Below are 25,697 nucleotides of genomic sequence, written 5' to 3' on the forward strand. Positions count from 1 at the left end.
CACTTCATTTCATAGAAATCACATTTATGCTACTTTCACATTTTCTTCCTGCTATGATGAGATTCTTGAGGTACAGCTGACGAATGATGCTGTACTTTGTTTCACCTCTCAGTGTCTGCACCATGGCTGATATAACTGTTTGATTTTGTGTGCAGTCTAAGAGAGAACCAAGTCTAAGTTTAGGTACACAACTTGGTAGTCTAAACCCAGGACTTTTTAAAATGACCCTTCTATAGATCGAATAAGTTACATTTTTATTCTAGAAATAATATGGGCAGCTTCATTATACTAAACTGTTTAATCTCTCTAATTGTATTGGTTTAGTATTAAAAGCATGGAAATGGTGAAAAACAAGTGGGAACATTTTGGCAATAATTTTGAAGCTCTGTCCATCTGGATAGCTCAACAAGAAAAAGAACTGGAAACTTTGGAAACATCATCATCTCCTTTGGACATACAGATCAGCCAAATCAAGGTGATCAGTTCTCATTATGTTTAGCATTAAAAGTCCATTTATCTGTCATTTTGCTAGAGGCCAAATGAGAGAACAGGCATTTTTCACATTATGGAACTACCATGATGCCACGGTGGTATGCTTTGTACACAAATATACCAGAAAGAAAGATTTTCCATAAATCTAAAGAAAAATTATTACAAGCTGCCTTCTGTTAGTGCTTCCTTTAAATATATGGAGCTTTTGTGCATATGGTTAAAATATTATTTCACTTATATTCTTATTTTTTGAGTAATCTCAACTGATGTACAAAATAGCTACATAAATAAATGGTGTTTTAAGATTTTTTTATTTTAAAACATTGATCAGCCAGTGGATATAGAACTTGATTTTAATCTTGTTATAACTTGATTTAGTTCTATAACTAAAGTTATAACTTGATTTATGTATCTTTTATGCTGAAATAATAAACTGTTGCTCTCAGTAGCTTGCAAACCTATATACCATTTATTGCTATTACATCTACACTGCTTTAAATTCTGTGTACATTCCTGTAGATATGTAGTGGTGTACTTTCCTCCTGCTGAGTTGCATATTGTCTCCAACATTACATTTTGAGGGCTGACTTCATATCATCTGACAGACGAAAATTTAACTTCTCTGAAACTGCCCGTTTCTAAGGGACAGAGTTTTTCCATATGCAGTGCACACTGCCATTTGCTTTATTCTGTAACACTGTTCAGAAAGCATTGCATGCAGGTGTGCAACTGCTTGCAGTCATGGACCAGATTGACAGCAAACCTTTCCAAAGGATCCCATAATGCACTTGTTTCATCTAGCAGAAACAGTTTACCACCAAATTTTCCTGATCTTAGTTTGATCACCATTTTATCTACACCAAATAATAAATAAATAAATAAAATCTCTATTTCTTCACAGAAGAACACAGCAACGCTTCATCATCTTGCTTCATCAGCACAGCCATTCAGAAACAATTTCCTTGTGAAATAGGATATATGCATTCATTCCACTGGCATACACTGTCGTGTAGTTGTGCTTTTCACTACTTCCTAGATACGATTCAAAAGATTAAGATAGAAAAGAAATGCATCTTATGATTGGATTATAATTTAACAACTGTCGATGGTCTAAATGGAGCCTAGTTAAGCCCCACCAGTCTATTCAAGCCAATTTCCCAGAAAGGTTGTTTCTTGCTATATATGCAAATAAACAGTACTTTTTAAACTGCAATGCAGGTTTTTGAAAATGCCAGCATAAGCTTTCTTCACTTTAACTTCATGACAGAAAGAAAATTACCAGGGAGTAACTTTTAAAAATGTCTGAGTGAAGAGACATGACGTGGAGAAAATCCTCCAGATAAAGCTTAGGGTAAATCATCAAAACTCAGATGAACAAACCAGTTTTAGGAAGTGGGATGTGTGAAATGAGTCATCTAAAATTCAATACCTGGACATAGCTGAAGGTCTTCTTCAGCACAATTGCTTTGTGTTTGATTTAATACAATTTTTTGTTGTGTTGTGATTTGCTTGATATCACACCACCAATCAGCGTGCTTAGTTCATAATTTCTAGTGCAATGTATTAGTAGGGGTTATTGCAATATGAAGTGAAATACACATGAAAAATGGTGTTCACTGATGTCTTTGGTTGACCACATAAACCCCCCCCCAAAACTGGTGTCAGCTGAATGTAATTATCATAGGTAGTGTTAATATTCCACTTTTGGAGACATTGGTTGCAAACTCCCAATGACTTCAGTAGACCCAGATTTTCACCTACATATTTCTCCCAAATTCCTGGTGAACAAAATGACAGTTTTCACAAGTAGTTACCACTGGTGGTAGACTCAGTGAGAGTCTGAAGGCCTCAGTTATCCACCTTCTTTTATGTAACTGAATTTAACAGAATAGCGTGGGAGTGAAAAAGCACTGCCTCATTTGTATCTGCTGCATTGTTAGATAATTTCAGCTTCAGGGCCACAAATCTGGTATTTTTCCTTAGCACTCTATTCTTATGCCAAAAAAAGGTCTTTTATAATCTGAATTAATTCAGAATATATCGCACAAAGAGATGCTATAAATGTTAACAGCACCACATTTTTTTCTGTACTGTAACCCTGTTAATTCTAGACTCTGAATGTTGCAGTAAACCACTCTTGGCCTTTATAATGCCAGACAGGATACCATATTTTAATCACAATTTTAGCAGAAGATGGGCACTTTCTATGCTTTTGAGAGTGCATTTTCAGGAGCATTTTTGTTAATGTCATATACATCCATATCTTAACATTTATATCCAAGAATTCTGTGCCTTTTTCAGTTTCAGAGTGCTCTTGGCTCTCAGTTCACTCCCAATGCATATTTTTCACTGCTTTTGAGAAGAGCTCCATGAACACGGTACATCAGCAGAAGTTAAAAGAATTCTGTTGGGAAAAAAAATTATTTTCAAGTTCACAGATGTTTACTGGATAAGTTATCACTGAGTCCGTGACACTGATTCTGTCTTGATGATCTAGCTCTCATGTCTACCTTACCAGTGCAAAAATATAGGAGACACTGCTGATGAAATGTAAAAGCAGTGATAGTTTGTCTTTTTGCATTTACTAAATGACATAGAAGACCAAAGGCTATTATCACTGTCATTTCATTTTTTCCTATTTATGTTGTAATGTGCTTCTTTATTTAATCCTCTGCCTAAGGGCACACTCATTCTACCTCATAAATAAATTTGATTAATTCTTTATTATTATGCCATGGAAAATTATATTAAAAATTGAAGCAACATCTATTGGTTTTTTGCAACTATAGCATGTTTTACTTTTTAAGTTTTGAAAAATTAATAAACACAAGTAATCAGCTGTTAGGATTCAGCTCTTTAACAATTTTGGTTTCAGTTATACACTTCTGTTTTTTAATCTTGTACTTGTTTTTAATCCTTAAGAGAATACTGTATTAATTTGCTATGAAGTAAGAGATACTAAAATATGAACCGTCTTGTTTGCTATTGAAAATATGCACCTCAGGCAATCCTAATTACTCTTTACATACACTGTTTTAGGGCAGGGTGTTTTAAACATTTTCCAGTGCATAATTTAAAAAGGAAAGGAGACTTTCCAAGTCCTTTTAAAGATTTATAACTAATTATTTATGTGGCTAATGATCTCTCCTCTTATTTACTTTTTTTCATGAAGACTATTTGTAACGGGTAAAACAATGAAACAGGAAATATTTTTCTGATAATTAAAACCTTATTGTACCTCTTTATCTATTATTACTTTACATTTTAGGTTATTATTAAAGAAATAGATGGTAAAATAACTGGAATCTCGAAGCTAGAAGAGGAAGCTGAATCTTTTTCCCAGTTTGTTACCTCTGGAGAATGTGCACATATTAAAGCCAAATTGACTCAGGTCAAAAGGTACTGGGAAGAGCTAAGAGATCATGCACAGAGACTGGAAGGAACAATCACAGGGAATGCCTCAACACAGCAAAAGTATGAAGATAGCCTTAAACAGGTAGACAATGCAAAATTTAATAAACAGTTTGCACCAATATATAAAATTAAGTGTGGTTTTGGTTTTGTTTATTTTTGAAAATTGAATATAAAATGCATAATCAAATAGGATGAACTAGAATATACGAGCAGATCTGTAAGGTAATTGCAAGCCCTCTATACAGGAATCTGTGCTTTGAATGATTTAAAAGGCCAGCTCAGGAAGATACTAGAATAAATACACTCAAAAAATTATGCTGTCTTAGAAACCTCAGCAATACTCCTGGATATGGCACTAATAAACCACATCCATACTTCGTATAAGCACTTTAACTTTAATTTTGTGCTGTTATGAGGTCATGAGGAAAATAACTGAAATATTATTGTTGTCCCAGTCATAAGGAGCTGAGCCCAGTTAGCACCCTCTAACTTCTAAAGGCACTCAGCACGACAGAAGCTTAGGATATAGCATGCTCTTGATACTCAGCATTTAAAGCATGTTATTTAAAGCATTATTTATGTATTTCCCTCTGGTTTTAGACTCTCTGATTTGCCTTTTCTCCACAGGTAGAGCAGACAGTGACTGACTTTGAAGCTAAGCTATCTGAGCCTCTCACATCGTGCTCTTCAGTAGCAGCAACATACGCAGCCCTTCAGGATTGCACGGTGAGCGCGTGGCGATCCCTGCCACCAAACTTGGGGCACACTGCCACACTGATGTCCTCAAAGGAACACAACCTTCATGTCAGGGGCTGCCTGATGCCACACAGCCTATGGGAGAGGCAGAGGGAGGCAAGGAAGGCCTGTAGGGGTGGGCAGACCCAGGGCAAGCTTAAGCAGGTTTGCACAGCTATTTCTCAACTCTTCAGACAGGCTTGGGGAGATTCTTCCTGACCTAGATAAAGGAAAGCCTAGAAGTATTAATTCAAATCTTTCAGGTTCTAAAACATTATGAAATATAAAACACAAGAAACAGGTATTCTGGACATTTTTCCTCAAAGATTTTGAAGAAACTTGGCTCTTGATATATTGAAAATAAACAAACAAAACAACAAACAAACAAACAAACATACAAAAACTCCTTGAAAGTAGCTTTTCTTAGGCAATGCACAGACTTGGGAGACATTCCTGTCTGACATGCAGACATTTCAACTGACAAGACTTTATCTGTGACACCAGAAATTCATGGATGTTTGGGCATTTCATTCCATCTATTACAAAAGGAAAACAAACACTGGATTGGTATTCAAACTACAATAAATCCCAAACGTCAGGAAATTTGGTGTTGCATTTTTCGTCTGTGTCTATAAGCTTCTCATGTTCTTTCCTCAGTAATCATTATAGTCCTTTCTAGGAAAATATTGGAAAAAACTTTTAGTGATTTTCTTGGCAGGAAAATACATATAGTTTCTTCTGAGCTTAATGATAAACACTTGCAAAGGCTGTATGCAGAGTACACCTGGCCTCTTCGCTTCAAAAAACTTGGTATTTGTTGAGGAAAAACATTTTGTGTATGGATAATTTATCCGGACAGCATGCATAATCATTATTATTATTTGCTTTTAAATATGCTTTTATGCTGAGTATGCTACAGTAAACTCTTGTCCTGCTGACGGGATCATGATGATTCAATGCCTTAATGTGGATTTGTTTGTTTGTTTACAAATTTAAACATTAGCAGCTTGCTATATAATTCATATGTCCTCTAATGTTTTATTTCTTTCATAGCTGTAATTATAACCATGACTAGTGTTGTTATTACTGCACACGTGTGATTTGGTACTTCTTAATTCTATTTTTTTGTGTGTTTCTCTAACTCATTGGATTACATTTCAGTCATTTTCATATGAAAATTTCCAGCCTCTCTAGAAATGGTGACCCTGGAGGGTCTGGTCAACAGGAGATGCTTCTTCTATGAAAAAGACCTTTAGCTAATGCTGACATAAGTTCATAGGAATTGTTCCCTACTTCTCCCACATCATGACATGGCCTGCAAGTCTGACACTTCTCATATTTTGGAGGGAGCATTTACAATTACTGATTTTTTATAAATCAGAGTAACTCTTAGATAGATGTTAGGGAATGTGGAGTTTTGTCCTGCATGATGATGCTGTGTCACATGCCCGTTCAGAAAATCTGAGCCTTTGGTTGGTGAGTTTTTTTTCTTTAACGCTGTTCTTAAGAAAGTCTTTCCCCATTACAAGACAGTTACTGATATACTTGGGACATGTGGATCTAGGATGAAGTTGAGCAAATTGCAAGTTATGCATGGACTTCAGGATCTGGTGAATGCACCATTGCTTCAAAATTTAAGTACGGATTTTTTTCCACCATCATTACCCTAGCATTGTTGTCTATATATGTGACTTCTCTTTCTTTTACATATTCATTAGGACCTTTGTCATACGGTGGAAAAATTGAGCAACACTCTGACCTCTCTCTCAGCCTGTGCCCGAAAGGTAGCTGACAAAGAAAAAGCTGCTCAGGAGGTCACAGCATTGCAGCAGAAATATGAAAAGGTGCTAGAAAAAGCTAAAGAGAAACAGACCTTATTAGAGACTCTCCTGGCTAACTGGCAGAAGTGAGTAAGCTCTCACTTCTGTTATGATGGACACTTAGACCTTCAAGTGGTCAGTGTGTGAGGCTGAGGGGATGACTTGTGCTGGTAACTGTCCACTCTAATTTTTTTAGGCAGGAGAAAGAGCTGTCTGCCTTCCAGACCTGGTTGGAGGGATGTGAAGATACAGCCAGTCCTTTAGAGCAGTATGTTTCTGCTGACAGAGTTAAACTGGAAGGTGAATTGCAGTCACTGCAGGTACATTTCAACTAAAAGATTGGCCCCCTATATTTCCTGGTTTGGTTGGGTTTTTTGTTTTGTTTTTTTTGTTTGTGGGGTTTTTTTTGGGGGGGGGGGGGGGGTTTGGGGTTTTTTTTGTTTGCTTGGTTGGTTGATCGGTTTGGTTTTGGTTTTTTTGTTTGGTTTGGTTTGGTTTGGGGGGAGGAGGCTGCTTGGTTTTTGGTGGGTTTTGGGGTTTTTTTGGGTTTTTTTCTCTGTACCTTTTAAGGAACAAACCTGCTTGGGTGTAATCTGAAAAGTCACATGATTTTGGGCTTTGGAAATGTCAAAGGGAAGTATTACATTACCACTGTTGCTATTTGTCAAGAATAAGAATATGACAGGAAGAATGTTATTTACTAATATGATATGCTGGCTCAGGAAAAGTAACGCCCTGGTTATTCCTATTTGTCAAAAAATGATATTCATCTGGTTGTCACTGGATCCTTCCTCTAGAGAAATTCTTTTTTAAGACAACACTACTTTCCATTTTTTTTGCATGTGAGGAAAGTTGCTCAGATTACAAAATGCTCAAAGGTTTTGAAAGCACAATGAAAAACTGATTTCTGATTGTTTTTTTTTTTAAACACAGGACTTTCATTGCATTCTAAAGTATTCCTTCTCTTGGAATTTTTGCTATTTGATTTTAGTTTAATATGAAGCAGTTGGCCAAAATAGCATCTTTTACCATCCCTATAGAGACTCTATGAGTTGATATGTCTGTTTTAAATATAACTGAAGAGAAGAAATTTTTTTTTGTTGTTTTTTTTTTGTCTGGGCCAGTTTGTGACATTACCTCACAATTCTATTGCTGCACACAGAATATACTGCAGAACTTCACATTGGTTTTAGCCAATTTCATCACATAGTAGAGCTATGTAGAAAGGTTGCACTTTGCCCTGAAGGACAAAAAACCCACAACTTTCATAAATCCTTACCAAATTACATTTGAAGATTTAGCTGTCTGAGAGGTATTGAGTGTCTGCTTGTCCTAATAGACTCAGTTCCTGAAAGGATTTGACTGTCCTCATTCACTTCTCTCAAAGCATTGTACTTGAAATCCCTGTCTGATATTGCATTATGATTGTTATTTTGCAAAATATAATGCCATATTTAATTTAAAGGCTGTACATTCCATTCTTTTGTCAGGATTTGCAAGCAGACATTGGGTCCCATGCTTCAACCTATGCGAGGCTGGTACAATTAAATGAGTCACTATTCCCAACAGCTTCAGAACAGTGTGTGAAAGCAATAAAAGAAAGATTTGAAGAGCTGGATAAGAGGTGGAAAGCTTTACCACAAACTGCTGATAAAAGGTTTGTGCTTAAAAATGTATTTTACATGTTAAATGAGAGTCACCAATATCCAGATGAGAAATCCCAATCCTGAAACATTTACAGGATTTTTTACAGTACTACCTTCTGGCTCATGTTAGGATCAGGAATACTGCCTCTCTTTTTTGAAACTGTAATTTATCATATATTTAGAATTCAACTGTTTTGCTGGACATACACATTTTACTCTTTATTAAGAAGCTTAAATAATAGATTCTTCTCAATAACATCATCCTGGCACTTTCTCGATATGGTTGTTTAACAATATAATGGTCTTCTACACAGCACTTCATGTTGAAAATGACATAGAAAAAGTTCCAAGGGAAATGGGAAGGTGAATTACAAGGCCTTTTTTTAAGTTCAAGGTTTAGAAGCTTAGTTCTGCTAGGTGCTGAGTATTCCTCTGGACACATTCCTCTGAATTGTGTTCCTTTGTGTACAATTACTTCAGGGGATGTAGAGCATCTAGATACTCGGTCCCTTCCTAAATTCATGAGACTGACACCTTCCACATGATCTTCCAGCTGATAGGCAAACAGAACTGCTATATCTGAAAATTGAAGTTGAGTTTCCATCAATATTGTTCTCTTTACTGGGGTCACCCTAATGAAGAAAAGTTGAAAAGCACACTTTGATTATTTGGAACATTTCTAACAGCTGATATAAATAAAACAGTGGAAATAGGAGAGAGCCAAACTGGTGCTCTCAAGTGTTATTTCCCAGTTAAGAAATCAACACATCAGTCGTCACATTTGTAATTAACATATCCTTTTTCCTTTCCACCTGCATTGATTTTAATGGTGGTTTTGATTATGGCAATTGATTAATTTACATCAAGCACTTTCATATTTACATCTGACGTCTTATAGGATCAGCTTCCTTCAGTCTCTTGTTGCTGAGCACAGGCAGTTTGATGAGCTCCTGCTCAGCTTTTCAGACTGGATTAAGAAGTTTCTTGCTGAACTACAAGCCACTTCAGAGATAAACACAGCTGATCAACAGCTAGCTGCATCTCACAATAAGGTAAATTTCTGGATGTAAATATTAAAGACAGAAAAATTGTACACTGCATTCAGCTAAATATTAATCTAAAACTAGCATGAGGTAATTTATTTGTTTGAAAACCAGTACGCTGTTGCAGTCATGTACAGATAGCTGTTATTTGACCAGTTCAAAGCAAAATTGTAATGCTGACCCATTCTTACCGAAAGCACCTCCATACTACTTGTTTTGCTTGTAATAAAATGTTGTCTGAACTTTGAAATGGAAGAAGAAACCCAGCCTTATTTTCTTTCCCATAGAATCACTCAATGGAAGTTGAAAGTAAGAAACAGCAGTTACAAAGTCTGAAGGAACATGTAGATAAATTGTGTTCTTTTAGCTGCCCAGAGGACCAGCAGACATTGCAGGGAAAGACTGAAGATTGCTTTCAGATGTTCCAGGAGGCAAGTCAAATAACTTGCCAAAGACAAGAGGCTCTGGAGCAGCTGCGAGTATTCCTGGAGCTCCATAGTGCTGCAGCAGGAGTGCTCCACCAGCTGAGGCAGACAGTGGAGAAAACAGGAAATATGGATAAAGCTAAATCGGAGTTATTGGAGAATAAACTCAGTCTTGTTATTCAAGACCTTCACAAGCTGGAATCTGTTGCCATCAGTTTGGATGGTTCCCTTACCAAGGCCCAGTATCATCTAAAACACAGCATTTCTGAGCAGAGGACCTCCTGCAGGGCTGTGGTGGATAATCTGTGCTTGGAACTTGAGGCAGTTCAAAGCCTGCTTGGAACCAAACAGAGTGAGGCACAAGCTCTTGGAGCCTTGCAAAGATCTTTCATGGAACATAAAGAACAACTGCTGAAGAGTCTTGAAGACATTGAAGAAAAGGCTGACAAGGAGGGCCTGAAGGAGGTAACACTGCAAGCCCTCCAGCAAAGGTAAAAGCAATGTTAACCCTTGAGATTGGTACTTTGGTTGCTTGTACTGTACTGGGAACATTTGAGTTTTCTGCCTGGATTCCAAATCTCTTGCCAGGCATATATAAGTAGTCCATATATCAACTTAATAGGACTTTGTAAGTGAGCTGTTTGGATGGAGGGACAACAGGAGCAGGACACTAAGCAAGTCCCACTTATTTTTATAGTGGAAGAACAGTCAAGAAAACCTTTGTCTCAGAAATTTATTTTGTCCAAACCAATCCAATACCCAAACAGCTACTACAAATCCAATATAATATCAGTATCTCTATTCTTACCAGATTGAAGACTGTAAATGCACTGAAGAAATTGAAAATAGTGTAATTAGGTATTAATATAAATATTTTCGTGTATTTCCTCCATTGTTGAGGTGAAGGTATAAGTAAACCTACATAATTGAATAGCTGTATATGTGTCAAAAAAAATCACATTCTGAGCCTAGCTGGAGCAGAAGAAAATCCAGATAACACCTTGTTTCCTGAGGTTATTGTAGAAAATGTTATAAAAAGAGAACTTTTTGTGCAGTAACTCTTACAGCAACTGTTTAGCTCTTTTTTCCTGAAAAAAAAAAGAAGTGAAGATAAGTAATTTTGAAACCTGTCTTTTAACTTGCAGACTGAGGATCTTTAACCAGTTAGATGAAGAACTGAATTCTCACCAGCATGAACTCCAGTGGCTCATGGATAAAGCAAAACTAATAGCCCAAAAAGACATTACACTTGCTCCTGAGATTGACAAAGAGATAAATTGCTTGGAATCTCTGTGGCAGGATACCAAGAAAGCCATACATGAAAAGTAAGTAGATTTAGACTTAGAGTGAGAAAGAGAGGGCTTTTCTAGTGGAGGAGAGAGACACAGTTATTTAAATTCAGTATCTTCTTGCTATATTAATCCAAATTAAAAATGGGACTTGTGTGTTAAATACTGAGTATGAGATAAAACAGGATCAACCAAGTTTATTATACCCATTGCCATTACACTATTAACAAAGCCACAGATAGATCCTCAGGACAGTACTTGTATATATACTTGGGCATTTATTGTTTACTCTCCTGAATGATAAATTTCCATGGAGCTTTCACTGTCACTCCAGCTAGCACATACTCTCTTTCTAGCATGCATTTTCCTTCTCTATCGGATGTGTTTCTGACAACACTATATTCAGTGCCCTCATTCTTAAATTTAAATCTTTCTGTCTGCTCAAGGGACCAGGCTCATAACAATTATTAGTGTATGACCAGTGATAGAGGATAGTTTTGTACAAGAATGAAAGCTGATAAAGGAACTGAAGCAAATTTCATCTTGCCCTTTCCTTTGTCTTAGCTACCTCTTTGTAATCTTTAAAGAAAACTTCGTCAAATGTTCTTTTTTGAATTGCATGGTGTAAAATTAAGTGCTAGATTGATTTTGTGCTGCATCACCCTCAATATACATAAATTATTTCTAGGTGCAGAAACAAAATAGTTCTAGACCTAAAAGCATGCATCTGACAACCAGAGGACAGGATGGTCAGACCTATTTTGTATTCCTTAGTTTTTACTTATGCTTCTTTTTACGCCCACCCCAAATACTCCATACTGAAGGAACAAAAAAATGAGCTCCAAGTGCCAGCATCATTATAATGTGCTTTCCAGTCAGTAAGATGCTAGAGTTAGGAAGAGAGAAGCTTGTATTCCAGTTTCAGTCTTCTTTTTGCTGAAGTCAGTTCAATATCTGATGTATATGAGATTGTGATCGGTACAATCTCTTCTGTGAGATGTTTTGTGATTTGTTGACCCACAGTGGTTTGTAAAACCTCAATATTAATATTTTCTTGGCTGACCAAAACATGTTTAGTACTGCATCCTGATTTTCCTACGGTGAATTGCTACATCACGTTTTTTCTGTTAGAAACATGACAGCAAAAGGTCTTAATGTGTTTTTTTCACATTACAGAAAGGAGCAGTCCTGTATTCTTATTGATCTGATGAAGGAATATCAGAGCTTGAAGTCAACAGTAATGAAAGTCACAGACAATGCTGACACTGCTTCCGTGATCAAATCCATTTGGAAAGATCATGATGATGTCAGGAGAACTTTATCAAAGGTAATTACACATATTTTCATTTGAAGGATTTAAATTCTCTTTGTTTTAGATGGGATTTTCTGTTTTCAAGGTGCTCTTGAACTTTGTTTAAAATTCCTTGAATTTTCTGTCCAATCTTGTCACACTCACTTTTAAGGTTTAAATTTTACTGATTCTGATAAGGAGAATTTCAGCATTTTTTTTTTTGTGAAATGTATTCATTTGTATTTTATTGTTGCCATCTATAATTTTAACACCTAGAAATGCAAAATATTTATTTATATGGAAAACATAATTTATCTCCATTATATTTAAAATTACTTTAAAATTACATATTCCTATCATAATATGAAAGGGTACTTGCTGTCAACATACTTCAATATTTTTCCATATAGGGTAATTTTTGAATGGAGAAAATAATTGCAAATGTTTCTGATGATGATATAATTCTTATGTTTGTCTCTTTCTATACCACTGTTTATTTCATGGAGTACAATATAAATACTGGCCATTGAGCAGAGATAAGGAATTTGTATCCCTTCATTTCATTAATTTCACTGGATTATATTTCTAAAATTCTAAGTTCTGCTATCCAACTGCCTGTCCTGAAAAACAGTTACAATATTTCATATTTCTGTTCATGCAGAGGGTAATTTCATTTAGAAATTCATTTGGAACTGAATAGGTTCAGTTCTTCATAAAAAGTTCTTCTGTCAGAGCTTTATAAACCTCATTCTAGATTGTGCATTTTTATGACCTCCTTTTAATAGATTGAAAGACTAATAAATAGAACTAGAATAAACAGAACTGAAAGCCAGAACAGAGCTCACCAGTCTAACAAAGAAATCAGTGTAATTCTGAATGATCCTTCTCCTGAATGTGAACCTTGGGCTGTGGAGAATTTCCTGCTACAGAGTAGCCACAGCTAGACCTGAAAGAGGGAAAGCACAAGAAATATTTTTCAGTACCATATCAAAGTTGATGTGGCTACAGGGCTATACTGCATCCAGTAGCTTATCTTCCCTGCACTACTTGTTAAAAAAAAACTAAAATGCTCACTGTGATCGTTTCTCAGTGTGTTGTCACATCTTCAGTGACAGTGTTTTAAACATTTCCCTATTAGAATTGCAAATTTAGTAGCCCTGAAGATTTTGTCTAATTCCCTTCTGAACATATTTGTATTTTTGTTTTCCCGAGTATCTATTGAGTGGCAAGATTTACAATTCTAAATTTTGTTTGCAACACCCTCTGTTTCCTCTGTTGTAATCCCAGAATTGATTTTAGATACTAGGTGGAAAATAATGGACTCTTGTTATTCAATTTTAGACATGTAGAATCAGATGAATAAAAATAATAATACTTTAAAAATTGTCTTAAATCCTAAAGATAGCAGGTCACCAAGTGGGGAATATTCAGAATTTATTTTCACCTTTGTGCTTTATTTATAAGAACAATCATACTATTTGATCATCCTCATGAGAAGACCATATCAGTAACTCTGTATTTTGTGGCATAGCTAAATACTGGATGATCTGCTGATTGAGAATAATCCCATGCATGGCATATACCATAGGCTTAGGTATGGGTGCCTGGAGAAGTGGATTTTTCTTTCTTTCTACAAGGCTTCATTAAACAAACAATTATTTATTTCCACAGCATGAAGCTGCCAAGAATGATCTGAGTGATAAACAAAAAGACCTGGACACTTTCACCAATAAAGGAAAACATTTGTTAGCAGAATTGAAAAGAGTGCAGAACTGTGACCCCTCTGCCATAAAAACAGATATGAACTCTACAGTGGACAAATGGCTCGATGTAAGACTCTGGTATTTATACACTGCGTATAGTTTTTATGTCAGGCTAAGTTTACAGTATGACTATATTCTTAGGATCTTAGAATGCAATTGTTTAGTTAAATTTAGTTTGAAGTATATCTCAAAGGGTTAATCAGAGGGATTTGGCATCCATTGTGCATACAAAGTTGTGAAATCTATGTCATATATTTAAAATTATGTCTTAAAACAATGTGTGAATGTTACTGGTATAAATCTGCTCAGTGCACACTTCTGACTATAATTTTGGATTGGATTCTCCCCTAAGGACAATCTTCATTAAAATAAATTGGAATAAATAAGTTAGGCAGTAAATTATTTTTGTCTACACTACAAAAGATGTGACTGTGTTGAGAAAGAGAACATTACAGCAAGAAACAAAATATAGGAGTTAATATTTTACATTTTCAAATTAATACTGCTTTACATTATGTAAGAAATACAAATGGAGCTGTTTTAAAAGATAGAATTTATTTAAACATAAAACTGTTAGTCCGTAAGAAATATATATATTTTTAAGAAATAGTCACATATGGTTTTTTGCTTATTTTATGATTTGGGTAACTAAACTGAAATTAGAATTCAAAACTTAGACCTAGCTATAAGAAAACTATTTCACCTAGGCTTACTAATTATTTCTCTTATAACTAAGTGGAAAACAAAGAAATCTAAAACTTATTTGTGAATGGTATTGATATATTCTCTCCTAATAGGTGTCCGAAAGAATTGAAAGTAACATTGACCAGCTGAGTCTAAGCCTGTCTCTATGGGATGACATCCTGAAAACTGGAGATGAAATGGATGGATGGTGCAATAAATGCATTTCTCAGCTGAATGAAGGAATCGGCAACTTGAGTAATAGTCAGAGAATGGAGGTCTTCCTTAAAGACTTCCAGGTGCTTATTCTGGACAAAAATCTCAAGTGATAGGGCTGTGCTGCTATAGATCACTGAGCCCCCTGTTCAAGTAGTGGTATCACTAACCCAATGGCTATCAATGGCTATCCAGCAGCATGACGGTTGTTTTCAGGCTATTTGCTTCTGACAGAAACAAGAATGGCACATCTCTTACTGAATCTATAGTTATTTTGGTTCTAGAAATCCATGGCAGTGTGTTCTTACAAGCATAAAAACTTGAAAAAGCATGGCACTGGACTGAACCCTGTTTCAATAGAAAATGATGGAAATTTTAGATAACTGCATCTCAAGTTAAGCAAAAATTTAGTAGTTTCAAAATCTCTTCTTCCAGGAAATAAAAGACATACTGGGCTGTTAGGTTCAAACAATTTCAGTAAGATGATGTCTTTAGTTTCTGGGTAGTGTTAAACTGTTAAAGGAATCCAAGTAGTGTTCACTGTACCACTATCAACCTAGAATATACATCAGATCAGCCTAAGAATAAGCCATATTCTACTTCATTTGGAATTAATTGTGACCTTAAGAAGATGCACAGTGAACATATGCAAGTAGTATGATAGAATATAAAATGGTGCTAAATCATTATTTTGCTTAAGGCTACCTTTCTGACTAGTATAGCAATCAGATTACTCCAAATCAGATTTGATACTGACAAATTTTGGCAAAGGCAGCCAGTACCCAAACCATGGGTGTACCTGATCCACAGGAGAGACAGAACAGCAGATGACATGAGTCCTCTGAGTGCATTTGCAGTCACTGAATGTATAGGCTGTAACACTTCCTTTGCATTCTCTCTTACAAAGGTAAGAAAAAAGGCTGTTCCCTGACAGAAAAGTCCTGCCATTTCAGCAATCAGAAATAGATGGGCATGGACAGAAATAATCATTGTGCTTTTTCCTTGGTCCACACCACTGCTTGTCTGTCTTGATCAATCACCCAATATACCCTCCCTAAACAACAACAAAAAAAAAAGCCCTGAGGATTATTCTGGGACCACCTGAATTTCTGTCATTCAGGTCAGATGTTAAATGCAGTAATTTAATCCTGAAATCCACAGTCTAGCCTTTGAATTGTAGTGATCTGTCTGAATTTTTTAGAAAAGAAAGTTTGGGTAATAGAATTCACACCAAATACTTGCCTCATCTTTTACAACTACAGTTACAGAAATTAAAGTTTTCTCTCTCACTGTGCTATTGTTTTTAATAAGTTGAATATTTCTTTTTATCCTGGATTTATATGAACATAATACAAGGTCCAGATATGCAGTGCATGTATAGCTGCATTTTTTAATTCCCCTTTGTGTTAAATATTTTAGTCTAATTATTTTTCCAAAAGCTCACTTCCTTGTAATAAAAAGCAGAGAGAACATGTATTATGCTCTGCATTCCATTAAGTTGAACCTAAAAACCACAGCAGATTTTTCCAGTTGAATAAACAATGACATACCCATCTTTCTTCAGCCAGTTTCAAGAAACTAAAGCTATTAGTTCATTTTATATGCTAAAAAATGTGTGTGGTTTTTTTTTTTAAATGGAGGGGAAGAAAGTCTCAGAACTAAGTCTAATAAAGGAAAAGAAGTAGGAGATTTTTAGAGAATACAACTAATAGAACAACAGTGTTTTCCCTCTGGATGCTAAGCTTTGTTTATATTCTTCCTTTTATACAATTGATGAAGCATCCTTCTGACAGTCTAAAATCTTGTAGTTTGGTATGAGACTGACCATGCCTCTTTTCCAGTCTGAAGTCAAGGACAAAGAACTGAAGTTGGAGCAGCTTAGTTCCAAAATTTCAGATCTCAAAGAACTGACCCATAGTCAAGAGCCTCCTGCAGATCTCCAGGTAAAATAAAGATACTGGTAATGACAGATTGTGCTCAAATGACTTAGAGGAAAATCCTCCTGAAATTTTTTTCTTCTACTGTCTTTTTCTTTTAAGGTGAAATGTATTGTAACTATACTTTGTTCATATTTGTTTGGCCAACTTTGCTTTTTTTCTGCAATAATTAATTCAACATTAGGGTTGTAGTTGTATTTTTTACTAAAGCAAAATCAAATAAATAGTTTATAAGGTTGCTGATCAGATACGAGACAGATTATGCTCACTGCCCAACATTAGGTGACATTATATATATATGAGCATAGAGTTTGCTTCTTTGAAAGAATAATAATGTAGTAAAATATGTTCATTTGCTTCACCAAACCAAAATTATTTTTCAGTGGACTGGAATTAGTGCCTTGAACTGGCTGGTTCAAGAGCTGGATAGAATACAATCACTTCAGGTTAGCTGTTTTTATTGGCTAGGTCCTTATTTTTGATGTTCTAGGGCACATGCAAACCAGAAGTATTACTGTTTTGGATGTTCTCCAAAGAGAAATCAATATGAGATTATTCCCTTTCGGTGTTGGAAGTTTGAAAAGATAATGACTTTTGTGATTTTCACAGACAGGGAAATGTCTCAATAGATATTTATTTAAAAAACATCTATGGGATTTAAGTGGAACTTCATATAATTCTCAAGCCTTGTTCAAATACTGGTGTGACCTACAAAGAATCCTGTATTACCAAGCAGATTTGGGTTAAGAATTCTATAGGATAAGGATGTGCAAATTATATGGGAGAGTTTATGTTCTACCAAATTGTTTCCTCTATGTGAGTGGTTCAGAAAATTCAGGTTTAATTGTATCTTTTGTAATAAATATATGTGATCAGTCATAGAATGAACCTTAGAGCACATTGTTTTGCAAAATATCATTGTTAACCAATGCACACCTATTTCCAACTAAAAAAAAATTCAATAAAGATATTAAATTAGCTAAAAACTAAGTGTAGTTGATATATAAATGCAAATTTGAGTCTTACAAGCTGAACATATATTCCCAAATTATTTGCCAAGATTCAAATACCAAATAAGTTAACTGCAGCATGACCAGCTCATATCCTGAGAATATAGAAAAATAGTTACTAGAATTTTCAGTAACTGCTTAATTACACATATTACCCTAGTATGACTGATTCGATTTACTTGTTATTAGTAATATGCACACAACTAACATCCGCTATAATTCCACATATTTCTGACTTTGAAAAGGTTAATGGGCAACATTTTAACCTTATTTTGTACTGCCTTTAATTTCAATTTGTCTTATAATGAGGCACTTCAGCTTTAGTGCTTTTAAACATCAACAGTTCATATTTCTTTTTATGGAGCTAGTCGTGCTTAGGTTATATTTGGTACATATGGTATATTATCAAAGGAAGATCAACTGCTTTATTTTTCAGAAGTGGATAATAACTTCAACAGTTCACAGTCCAGCTTTTTATAAGTACGTCTTCTTTGGATTACTGTATATCTAATACTTATGCCTGAATGGTTGCCTTTTTTAATTTATGTAAAAATCTTAGTTAAAGGTTTAGTTAAAGGTTTAGTTAAAGGTTTAAAGACTGCAAAAATATCATTGTGTGTCACTTTCATACCTTCCATTGTTTCAATAAACATTCACCATAATAAAGGTTTTATTACCTTTTTCTTCTAGTTTATAGAATCAGATTTGAGGCAGAAGTTAGAACACACCAAAGAAATGTCAGAGACAGCAAAAGAGACACTGAAGGATTTCAGTACTCAGAAGACACAGCTACAGAAGTGCATTGATGAGATGACAGACTGGTTAACAAAACTGGAAGAGACACTCTTATGCTGTGCACCTAACTTGGATCCTGAGTCTCTTAATAAAGTGAAGGTTAGTGCTGAAGAACATTAATATGTTTTTTCTTATGCAGCAATTTTTAGATTTTTATCAAGGCTTTTGTTACAGTTTATGATTGGTTTTAATATGATACAAAGATACCTCCCAAACAGCTGCTAGAATATTATCAAACTCTTCAGTCATTAGGCCAGCATGTTTGAGTCCACTGACTCCCTTGCAATACAAATAATGAACTTATAACTCATCACAGTAAAAGACTCCAGATTAAATTCAATTTTGCCACAAAGTTCTACCTCAGAAGTCCTCCTTCTTCTAAAATAAGAATTATTTTATCTATATCCTCAAGCTCTCCTGATTGCATACCATTACACACATCATACCATGACAAACCACATGCAGATATTTTTCAGCATGAGTACAAGTTTATGTTGATATACTAGCTAATTAAAATTTAATTTTCTAACAAAATGTTTCTCTCTAGGCAGATGAAAATTCCCTTTCTGCAAGAAGTCCCACCAAATACCAGTGTCATATCACATCTCACACAAATCTTCAGCCTTCACTGAAAATAACCATTGTTATTCAATATGCCTTCAAATTTAGTTATTTGTTAACAGAGTGGCAAATAAGGAGAAACATAATTTTTCACATTTCTGTGATGACTCTTCAGTTTCAAGGATTCTTGGAAAATTCAGGAAATATGCTCCAGTGCTTCTTCCTTTCACTGAGTCTAGAACTTGCAGTAGACCATAGAAGGAAAGAGCATATATAAGGAGAAGGAATGCTTGAGAAAAAGAGAGGGTTTTTTTTTTTTTTTTTTTTTTTACAAATTTCATATTTGTGTTGTAACCATGTTTTCAGGAGATACAAAGAGACCTTCAGCTTCAGCAGAGCAGCATTGATTCGACCTGTGAGAACCTCAACAGCCTGTGTCGCAAATACCATTCTGTAGAGCTGGAAAGTCTTGGTGGCACTGTCACTTCCTTACTAAAGAAGTATGAGGCTGTGAATCACCTCTGTTCCAGAACACAGGCCAGCATGCAAGAGTCCTTGGAAAAACATTTCCTCCGTGAGTCTTCAGGCTTGTTAATATGAGCTGTTAGCCCACAGCCATGAATCGTTCTGGAGTCTGCCAGAGTTTCCAGTGATTTCACTTGCAATTATAATTTTATTTTCCTATGAAGCCATCCAGAAACTCCTGTTCACATTCATTTGATAACTGCTATGAAAAACATATTTTACAAAAACAGAATTCAACTTTAAACATGCCATATGCATGAAAGGCAAGCTAAGCTCCACCTTTCTTCACTCTTAGTATATACATTATTGCATGAATCTAGTTTGTATGTTTACCATAAAGAGATGTACATAACCATATCGAGATGATTATAATGTAAAAGACCCCATCTGAAGTGCTTCCTGGATGGTCAGAGGAGAGAAGTAGGCAATTTAAATGTTAGATAATATCTATATTAATATCTTAGTATAAAACATTAAATTGGGATTTATCATAGTCTGAAAATGCCTGTCTTTTCCCATGGCCTATGAAGAGGAACCTTGTGTGACTATTTGAATTTGGATGTGTAGAGCAGAAAAATCTAACTTTTTGTGAAATGAATCCCACTGCCAAGGTCATTGAAGGCAATGAGACACATCCTGCTAGCTTTAGCACACTGTTCCTGAAGGATAAGAGAATTGTTTAAGACTGCTGTATAGTATTGTGGATAATGATGCTTTGTAAAAAAAAAAAATAAAATTCTTCTCTGTTCTTTTATTATATAAGATTCTATGCAAGAATTCCAGGAATGGTTTTCTGGCGTGAAGGCTGCAGTAAAAGAAACATCTGACAGGTCTGGAGACAGCAAAGCCATAGAAGCAAATCTACATGAACTGCAGGTATAATGAATAAATTAACAAAAATAGTAATTAGCAATTTAACCATATGTAGCAAATCATATAACTAAAATATTGTGTAGATGCTATTGTATATGTTGTTTGCTTCCAAAGAAAAAATATGAGTGGTTCAAGATGGCAATATGTACTATAGAGGGAACAGAGTGGTGACTGTATTCACTGGGTGAGAGATCAGAATTCCTGGAAGATTTATGAGTAACTACACTATTCCTGTGTTTCTGTTTGTTTGGGGGGTTTTTTTGTGGATTTTTTGTTTTGTTTGTTTGGGGTTTTTTGCCTTCTTTCTCTTCTTTTCCTTTTCTTATTTTTTCTTATTTCTTATTTTTTCTTACATTATTGCTAACTCAGTCTTTCAGATTAATTCTGATATGTCAAAGCTTTTTTATGTTTACTTTTGACAGGAGAAGACACAAACAGTAGATACCTGCTGCAAACCACCCTAATTCCTAAAATACATAACATTTTTAGGACATGAATAAACTATCCAGTTTCTTTCCAGAGAAAGAAAGGATTACCTTGGCACTACATAGGAAAATGGCGCTCTGTGAATTATAGAATCACTTAATAAAAATTTTATTGGAAATACCTGCTTGGAATTTTTTCCATAGCTAGACATGGCTCTCATCTTGTCGGGGAAATGTGACCATTTCTAATAGAAATATTGCTTATCATTATTTATTAAATCTTGCACATTTACTCTATATTCTATCATTACACAGAGTGTGCTGGATTCTGTTAGCGAGGGACAGAAAAAGTTAGATGCTGCCTGCAAGGAAGGAGAAAGTCTGTATGCTTGCTTACCCAAACCATCTGTGAGCCATATTCAGGAGCAAATAGCAAAGTCCAACCAGAACTTCCAGGAATTTCTCAATCGGTGTCTGAATGATAAGAAGGCCCTGGAAGCTTGTGCCTCACATCTGGGAAGGTGAGTAATACCAGTAGTCACACATGGACTGCATGAAAATGTTTGGTGGCAGAAATACAGGGCAGAGTTTGAAATTATTTTACTATGATAATATTATTTGATTATTATTCCATTCCATTTATTCTATTCCTTTGTTCTTTTCCTTTGGACATTATTTAAGAGAAAATATAATTCTCTGCTACAGACCTTACATCTTTGGTCTTGAGCCAAGGGTGCTGATTCGGTTAAAGAATGGAAGGTCAGGATCATCCATATCGAAGAACCTGTGTAGCTCTTGCAATCCTGTACCAGCAGCTGGAATTTCAATAATTTAAATGCAGTCTTCTGGAAGAAAAAGATGTGATGAATTTTCAAGTTCTGGCCTTGTGTTTGAATACTGTATGCTTTTTATGCAGCATGCGTCTCTCCTGTCCCATTCCAGATGGACATAGTTCCTTAGGAGCTGATAAGAAAACACAGTTAAACTAGGACTTAAAACTGCAATTTTGGGAGTTCAGATACTTTTGGGTATAACTAGGTTCAAAATTGTTGAAAATAGCTGAAAATAGCTTAAACTATAGTGTAGCAATAATGAGTAAAACAGCATGGTGAGATGAAGTGCCCTCATGTATGGAAAAGATTTTCAAACTTAGGGCCAGAATTTGGCTTGAGTTCTGAGCACTCCAGATTCCAGTTGTGCCTTTCTGGTGAAACAGAAAGCACAACCTTCACTTTGTTATAAGTATCAATACTGAGCAAAAGCACAGTTTTACCCATTTTGTAATCTTGACTAAATCATCATAAAGATTCAGAAAAAGTTTTCTCTTTGTCTGCCTTTCTTGGGTGTAATAATAAATAAAAGCACTGCCACTTTAAATTTTGGAGGCGTTTTTCTCCCTGTAGTTCCCATGATTTTGCTGGACATTTTTAGAGGGTTGCTGAATATTTTTAGATTAGTAGTCATTGTGGAATTGTTTTGTGTACAATTCTTACACATGTGGCATGAAATTAATACCTGGCTTTGTTTTCCTCGTGGATATTGAAACATCCAAGTTAACTTCTTACTAACTTTACCTGAGAAATATTTTAAAGAAATATTTATCTGTTCTATAGTTTTGAAGATCAGCACAAGAAACTTGGTCTGTGGATACGTGACATGGAAGAAAGAATAAGCACAGAAGCATTAGGAGAGAGCAAGCAACTTATTCACGAGAAGAAAAAGGAGGTGCAGAAAGTGGAAAAGTTCCTGGAAGAGTTACTGAATTCAAGGTAGTATGAAATATTTTCCCTAAAATACTCTCACTGTTTCCTCTACTAAAGCAATTTAAATTTTTGGGGTAAAGTGTGTTTGTTAAAGATAGAAAAAGGTGTTGCAACATACTCTGTGAAAAGAGGCTGAATCCTGATAAATCCAGAATGTAGACTTTGAAACAAGCTGCAAAAATTGATAATTTTTTAATTACAAAAAGCTTATCTTCATTAATAAATGGAAACTGAAAAATATTGTCTTAAAAAGTAAATTTAAAATATTGTTTGTAAAATAAATCTTCAAAATACTGCTTTAGAGAGCAATAGTAAAATATGGCATAATAGATATTTTAAAATTTTCTTTCTGTCCTGCAACAATCAGATCTAAACCAGGTTAACAGAATGCACTTGGCAATATAGCTGACTTTATAAAAGAGCTCAAATAACGTCCACATTGGCTGTGAAAACCTTCTAGAATTGGGACTTAGCCAACAGACAATGAAGTAATTGCCTTTTTTAGTACAGTGTGGTATTTCAAATTCCTTATTTTTTAATTATTATTAGGTCTATGAAGATAGAACAGAAATAGTAGATGGTTGTTCGAGCTTCACAGCATGCTAAAAGGAAATACCCAGTCTCTACCTATCCCCTTAAGACTGATGAAAGACATTTTGGTCTGATGTAAATTCCCTGTAATTATAGGATATCAGGAAGGGTGATCCAGCAGATTGAGTTTAACTGAGGCTCTATAAACTTAAGTGTTTTATCCCTTTTACTGACCCTTGTACTGAACCCCAGAGTAAACATCTTATCCTGGATGCATGGCCTGACCTTTTCATCATGCATTCCCACCTTTCAAAGACTCTAATATTCTCACAAGCTTTGAAAGGTACAAAAAGGAAGCAGTTAATATAGAAATGGAAAGTCTGAGAGCAAAAAAGAAAATTAATCACAGAATCATGGAATGTTTTGGTCTGTACGGGACCTTAAAGATCATCTGGTTCCAATCCCCCTGCATGGACACCGACATTTCTCACTAAACCAAGTTGCTGAAAGTCACATCAAACCTGGACTTCAACACTTCCAGGAAGAAATTGTTAGCTTTTAATCTAAATATGCAACACTAAGATTTCTGTGTGATCATTTTGAGCACCAAATTCTGCAACAGTGGCACTGTACACAAGATATTTATTAGTACATTGCTGATAATTCCTTGCAGTCTCTCCCAGCTATTTTTTTCTGTTAACTATGAACTCTGCCACTGGTGGGTAGGGAAGCAGGTCAGCAGCCTTTAAAATTTCTGATATTTGCTATAACAAAACCATATGCTTTCTGAAACTGATTTTCAATCTCAATATTTCAGGGAATCTTTTGATAAGCTGTCTCAGATGGCGCAGACTTTAAATGAAGAAGGCCATGATGCAGGGAGGGAAGTGCGCCTGGCCTCTCAGCACCTCTCCAGTTACCAAAACATGGTCAAAGCTGTCAAGGAGAAGCTGAGAACATGTCAGCTTGCACTTCAGGAGCACCTTGCTTTGGAGGAAGCTTTGCAGAGTATGTGGTCATGGGTGAAGGAGGTTCAAGATAAATTGGCATCATCAGAGAGCACTGTTGGTAACAAAGCCACGCTAGAGAGGCGACTGACACAAATTCAGGTAAAGGATATAGCTAGATTATGAATAAGGCTAATACTGGGTGTGGGTGGCAGCCATGTAAAAAGAATACTTTTAAATTATTTCTTCTTTCGATATGTTTATAAAGAGAGGATTAGAACTGAAAGTGTTCTTGACAAATTGGGAGGTGCAGTAATAAAAACAGGATGAAGTTTAATGGAGACAGGTGCCAGGTATTACATTTCATAAGAAATAGTGAACCATGAAAATGTGCATTCAAGTCCAAATAATCTTTCTACTGGCAGATAGCCTTAGAATAATTGACAGAGAGGCAGTGATATATCTGTCAAGGGAGGTCTTCAGGAACAGGTTAGATAAACAAGTGTTAGGAAGGTAATCAGTGGAGGAGATCCCACCATGGGCTTCCTTAAGATTTCTTCTAGGTATGTGGTACTGCCTTTCTGTGCAGTGCTTGACCCTACTCATTATCTCCTGCAGTGTGAAAAATATTTTAGGATGACCAATGCAGTGAAATATTTGTATGGCTGTGGGGAAAACTGCTGGATCACTTGCACACAGCAAGGGACTGGCACTTAGAGGAAGAGGTGTCTTGGAGTTGTTACTGGGAATGGCTGTCAAGGATTAATGCGCTCAGAGAAGATGGTTTCTGCTGTTGGAAGAACAGCTTTCACCTATTAACAGTTTGGATTTGATATTTTGACTTATTTTGTCTCACAGGAGATCCTCTTACTCAAAGGTGACGGTGAAGTTAAGCTGAACATGGCCATTGGCAAAGGAGAACAAGCACTTAGAAGCAGCAATGAGGAAGGACAAAAGGTGATACAAACAGAGCTACAGACATTAAAGGACATGTGGAATGACATCATCAGCACTTCAGTGAACTGGCAGAGGTAAAACTCCCCAAAAACAAAGCACTCATCAGCCCCTGCCATATTTGCTTGCAAAGAATGGTAGCTTGCAAGACACGTGAATCCATGCATTCATTATGGTATGTGACAGGAAAGTTCCATCATCAGAGAGAATCAAAATGAGAAAATAAAAAATAAACCTCATATCTACTCTAAATAATCTTTCTTGCAAATTAAACTTATTTTGTCTACTGTCTCCAAATACTTTTTCACAGTACTGAGCCTAGGCACTTATCCCAGATTTTGTATTTGTATATCTGATTTCTCCTTCCTAAGTAAAGCATTATTTTCCACTATCAAATTTAATCTTTTTAAAATGTCTTTTAAGAACATCTGACATTTAAATTCTGTCATAAAACTAGCTGTCATACAACCTAGCTGCTTTCATCTGTTGATTTTACAAGCACCCTCTGTTCCATCATCCCGGTCATAACCAGATAGAAACAAGCCCTTGGTGGACTGCTGC

General features: G+C 35.6%; 1 protein-coding gene across 1 annotated transcript in view; it reads left to right on the top strand.

The window, feature by feature from the left end:
• Positions 1-25,697, top strand: part of SYNE1 (spectrin repeat containing nuclear envelope protein 1) — a 304,753-nt gene that overhangs the window by 117,619 nt on the left and 161,437 nt on the right. The window contains exons 32-51 of the mRNA XM_030446636.1: positions 325-475; positions 3,761-3,988; positions 4,534-4,632; positions 6,360-6,547; positions 6,658-6,781; positions 7,952-8,118; positions 9,006-9,159; positions 9,438-10,066; positions 10,721-10,900; positions 12,041-12,191; positions 13,827-13,985; positions 14,716-14,898; positions 16,657-16,758; positions 18,453-18,656; positions 19,485-19,692; positions 20,407-20,519; positions 21,257-21,462; positions 22,555-22,710; positions 24,053-24,344; positions 25,041-25,213. Coding sequence (XP_030302496.1) covers positions 325-475; positions 3,761-3,988; positions 4,534-4,632; positions 6,360-6,547; positions 6,658-6,781; positions 7,952-8,118; positions 9,006-9,159; positions 9,438-10,066; positions 10,721-10,900; positions 12,041-12,191; positions 13,827-13,985; positions 14,716-14,898; positions 16,657-16,758; positions 18,453-18,656; positions 19,485-19,692; positions 20,407-20,519; positions 21,257-21,462; positions 22,555-22,710; positions 24,053-24,344; positions 25,041-25,213 — 3,867 coding nt within the window. The remainder of the gene's footprint in view (positions 1-324; positions 476-3,760; positions 3,989-4,533; positions 4,633-6,359; positions 6,548-6,657; positions 6,782-7,951; positions 8,119-9,005; positions 9,160-9,437; positions 10,067-10,720; positions 10,901-12,040; positions 12,192-13,826; positions 13,986-14,715; positions 14,899-16,656; positions 16,759-18,452; positions 18,657-19,484; positions 19,693-20,406; positions 20,520-21,256; positions 21,463-22,554; positions 22,711-24,052; positions 24,345-25,040; positions 25,214-25,697) is intronic.

Source organism: Calypte anna, chromosome 3, assembly GCF_003957555.1.
Source record: "Calypte anna isolate BGI_N300 chromosome 3, bCalAnn1_v1.p, whole genome shotgun sequence".
NCBI classification, from domain to species: domain Eukaryota; kingdom Metazoa; phylum Chordata; class Aves; order Apodiformes; family Trochilidae; genus Calypte; species Calypte anna.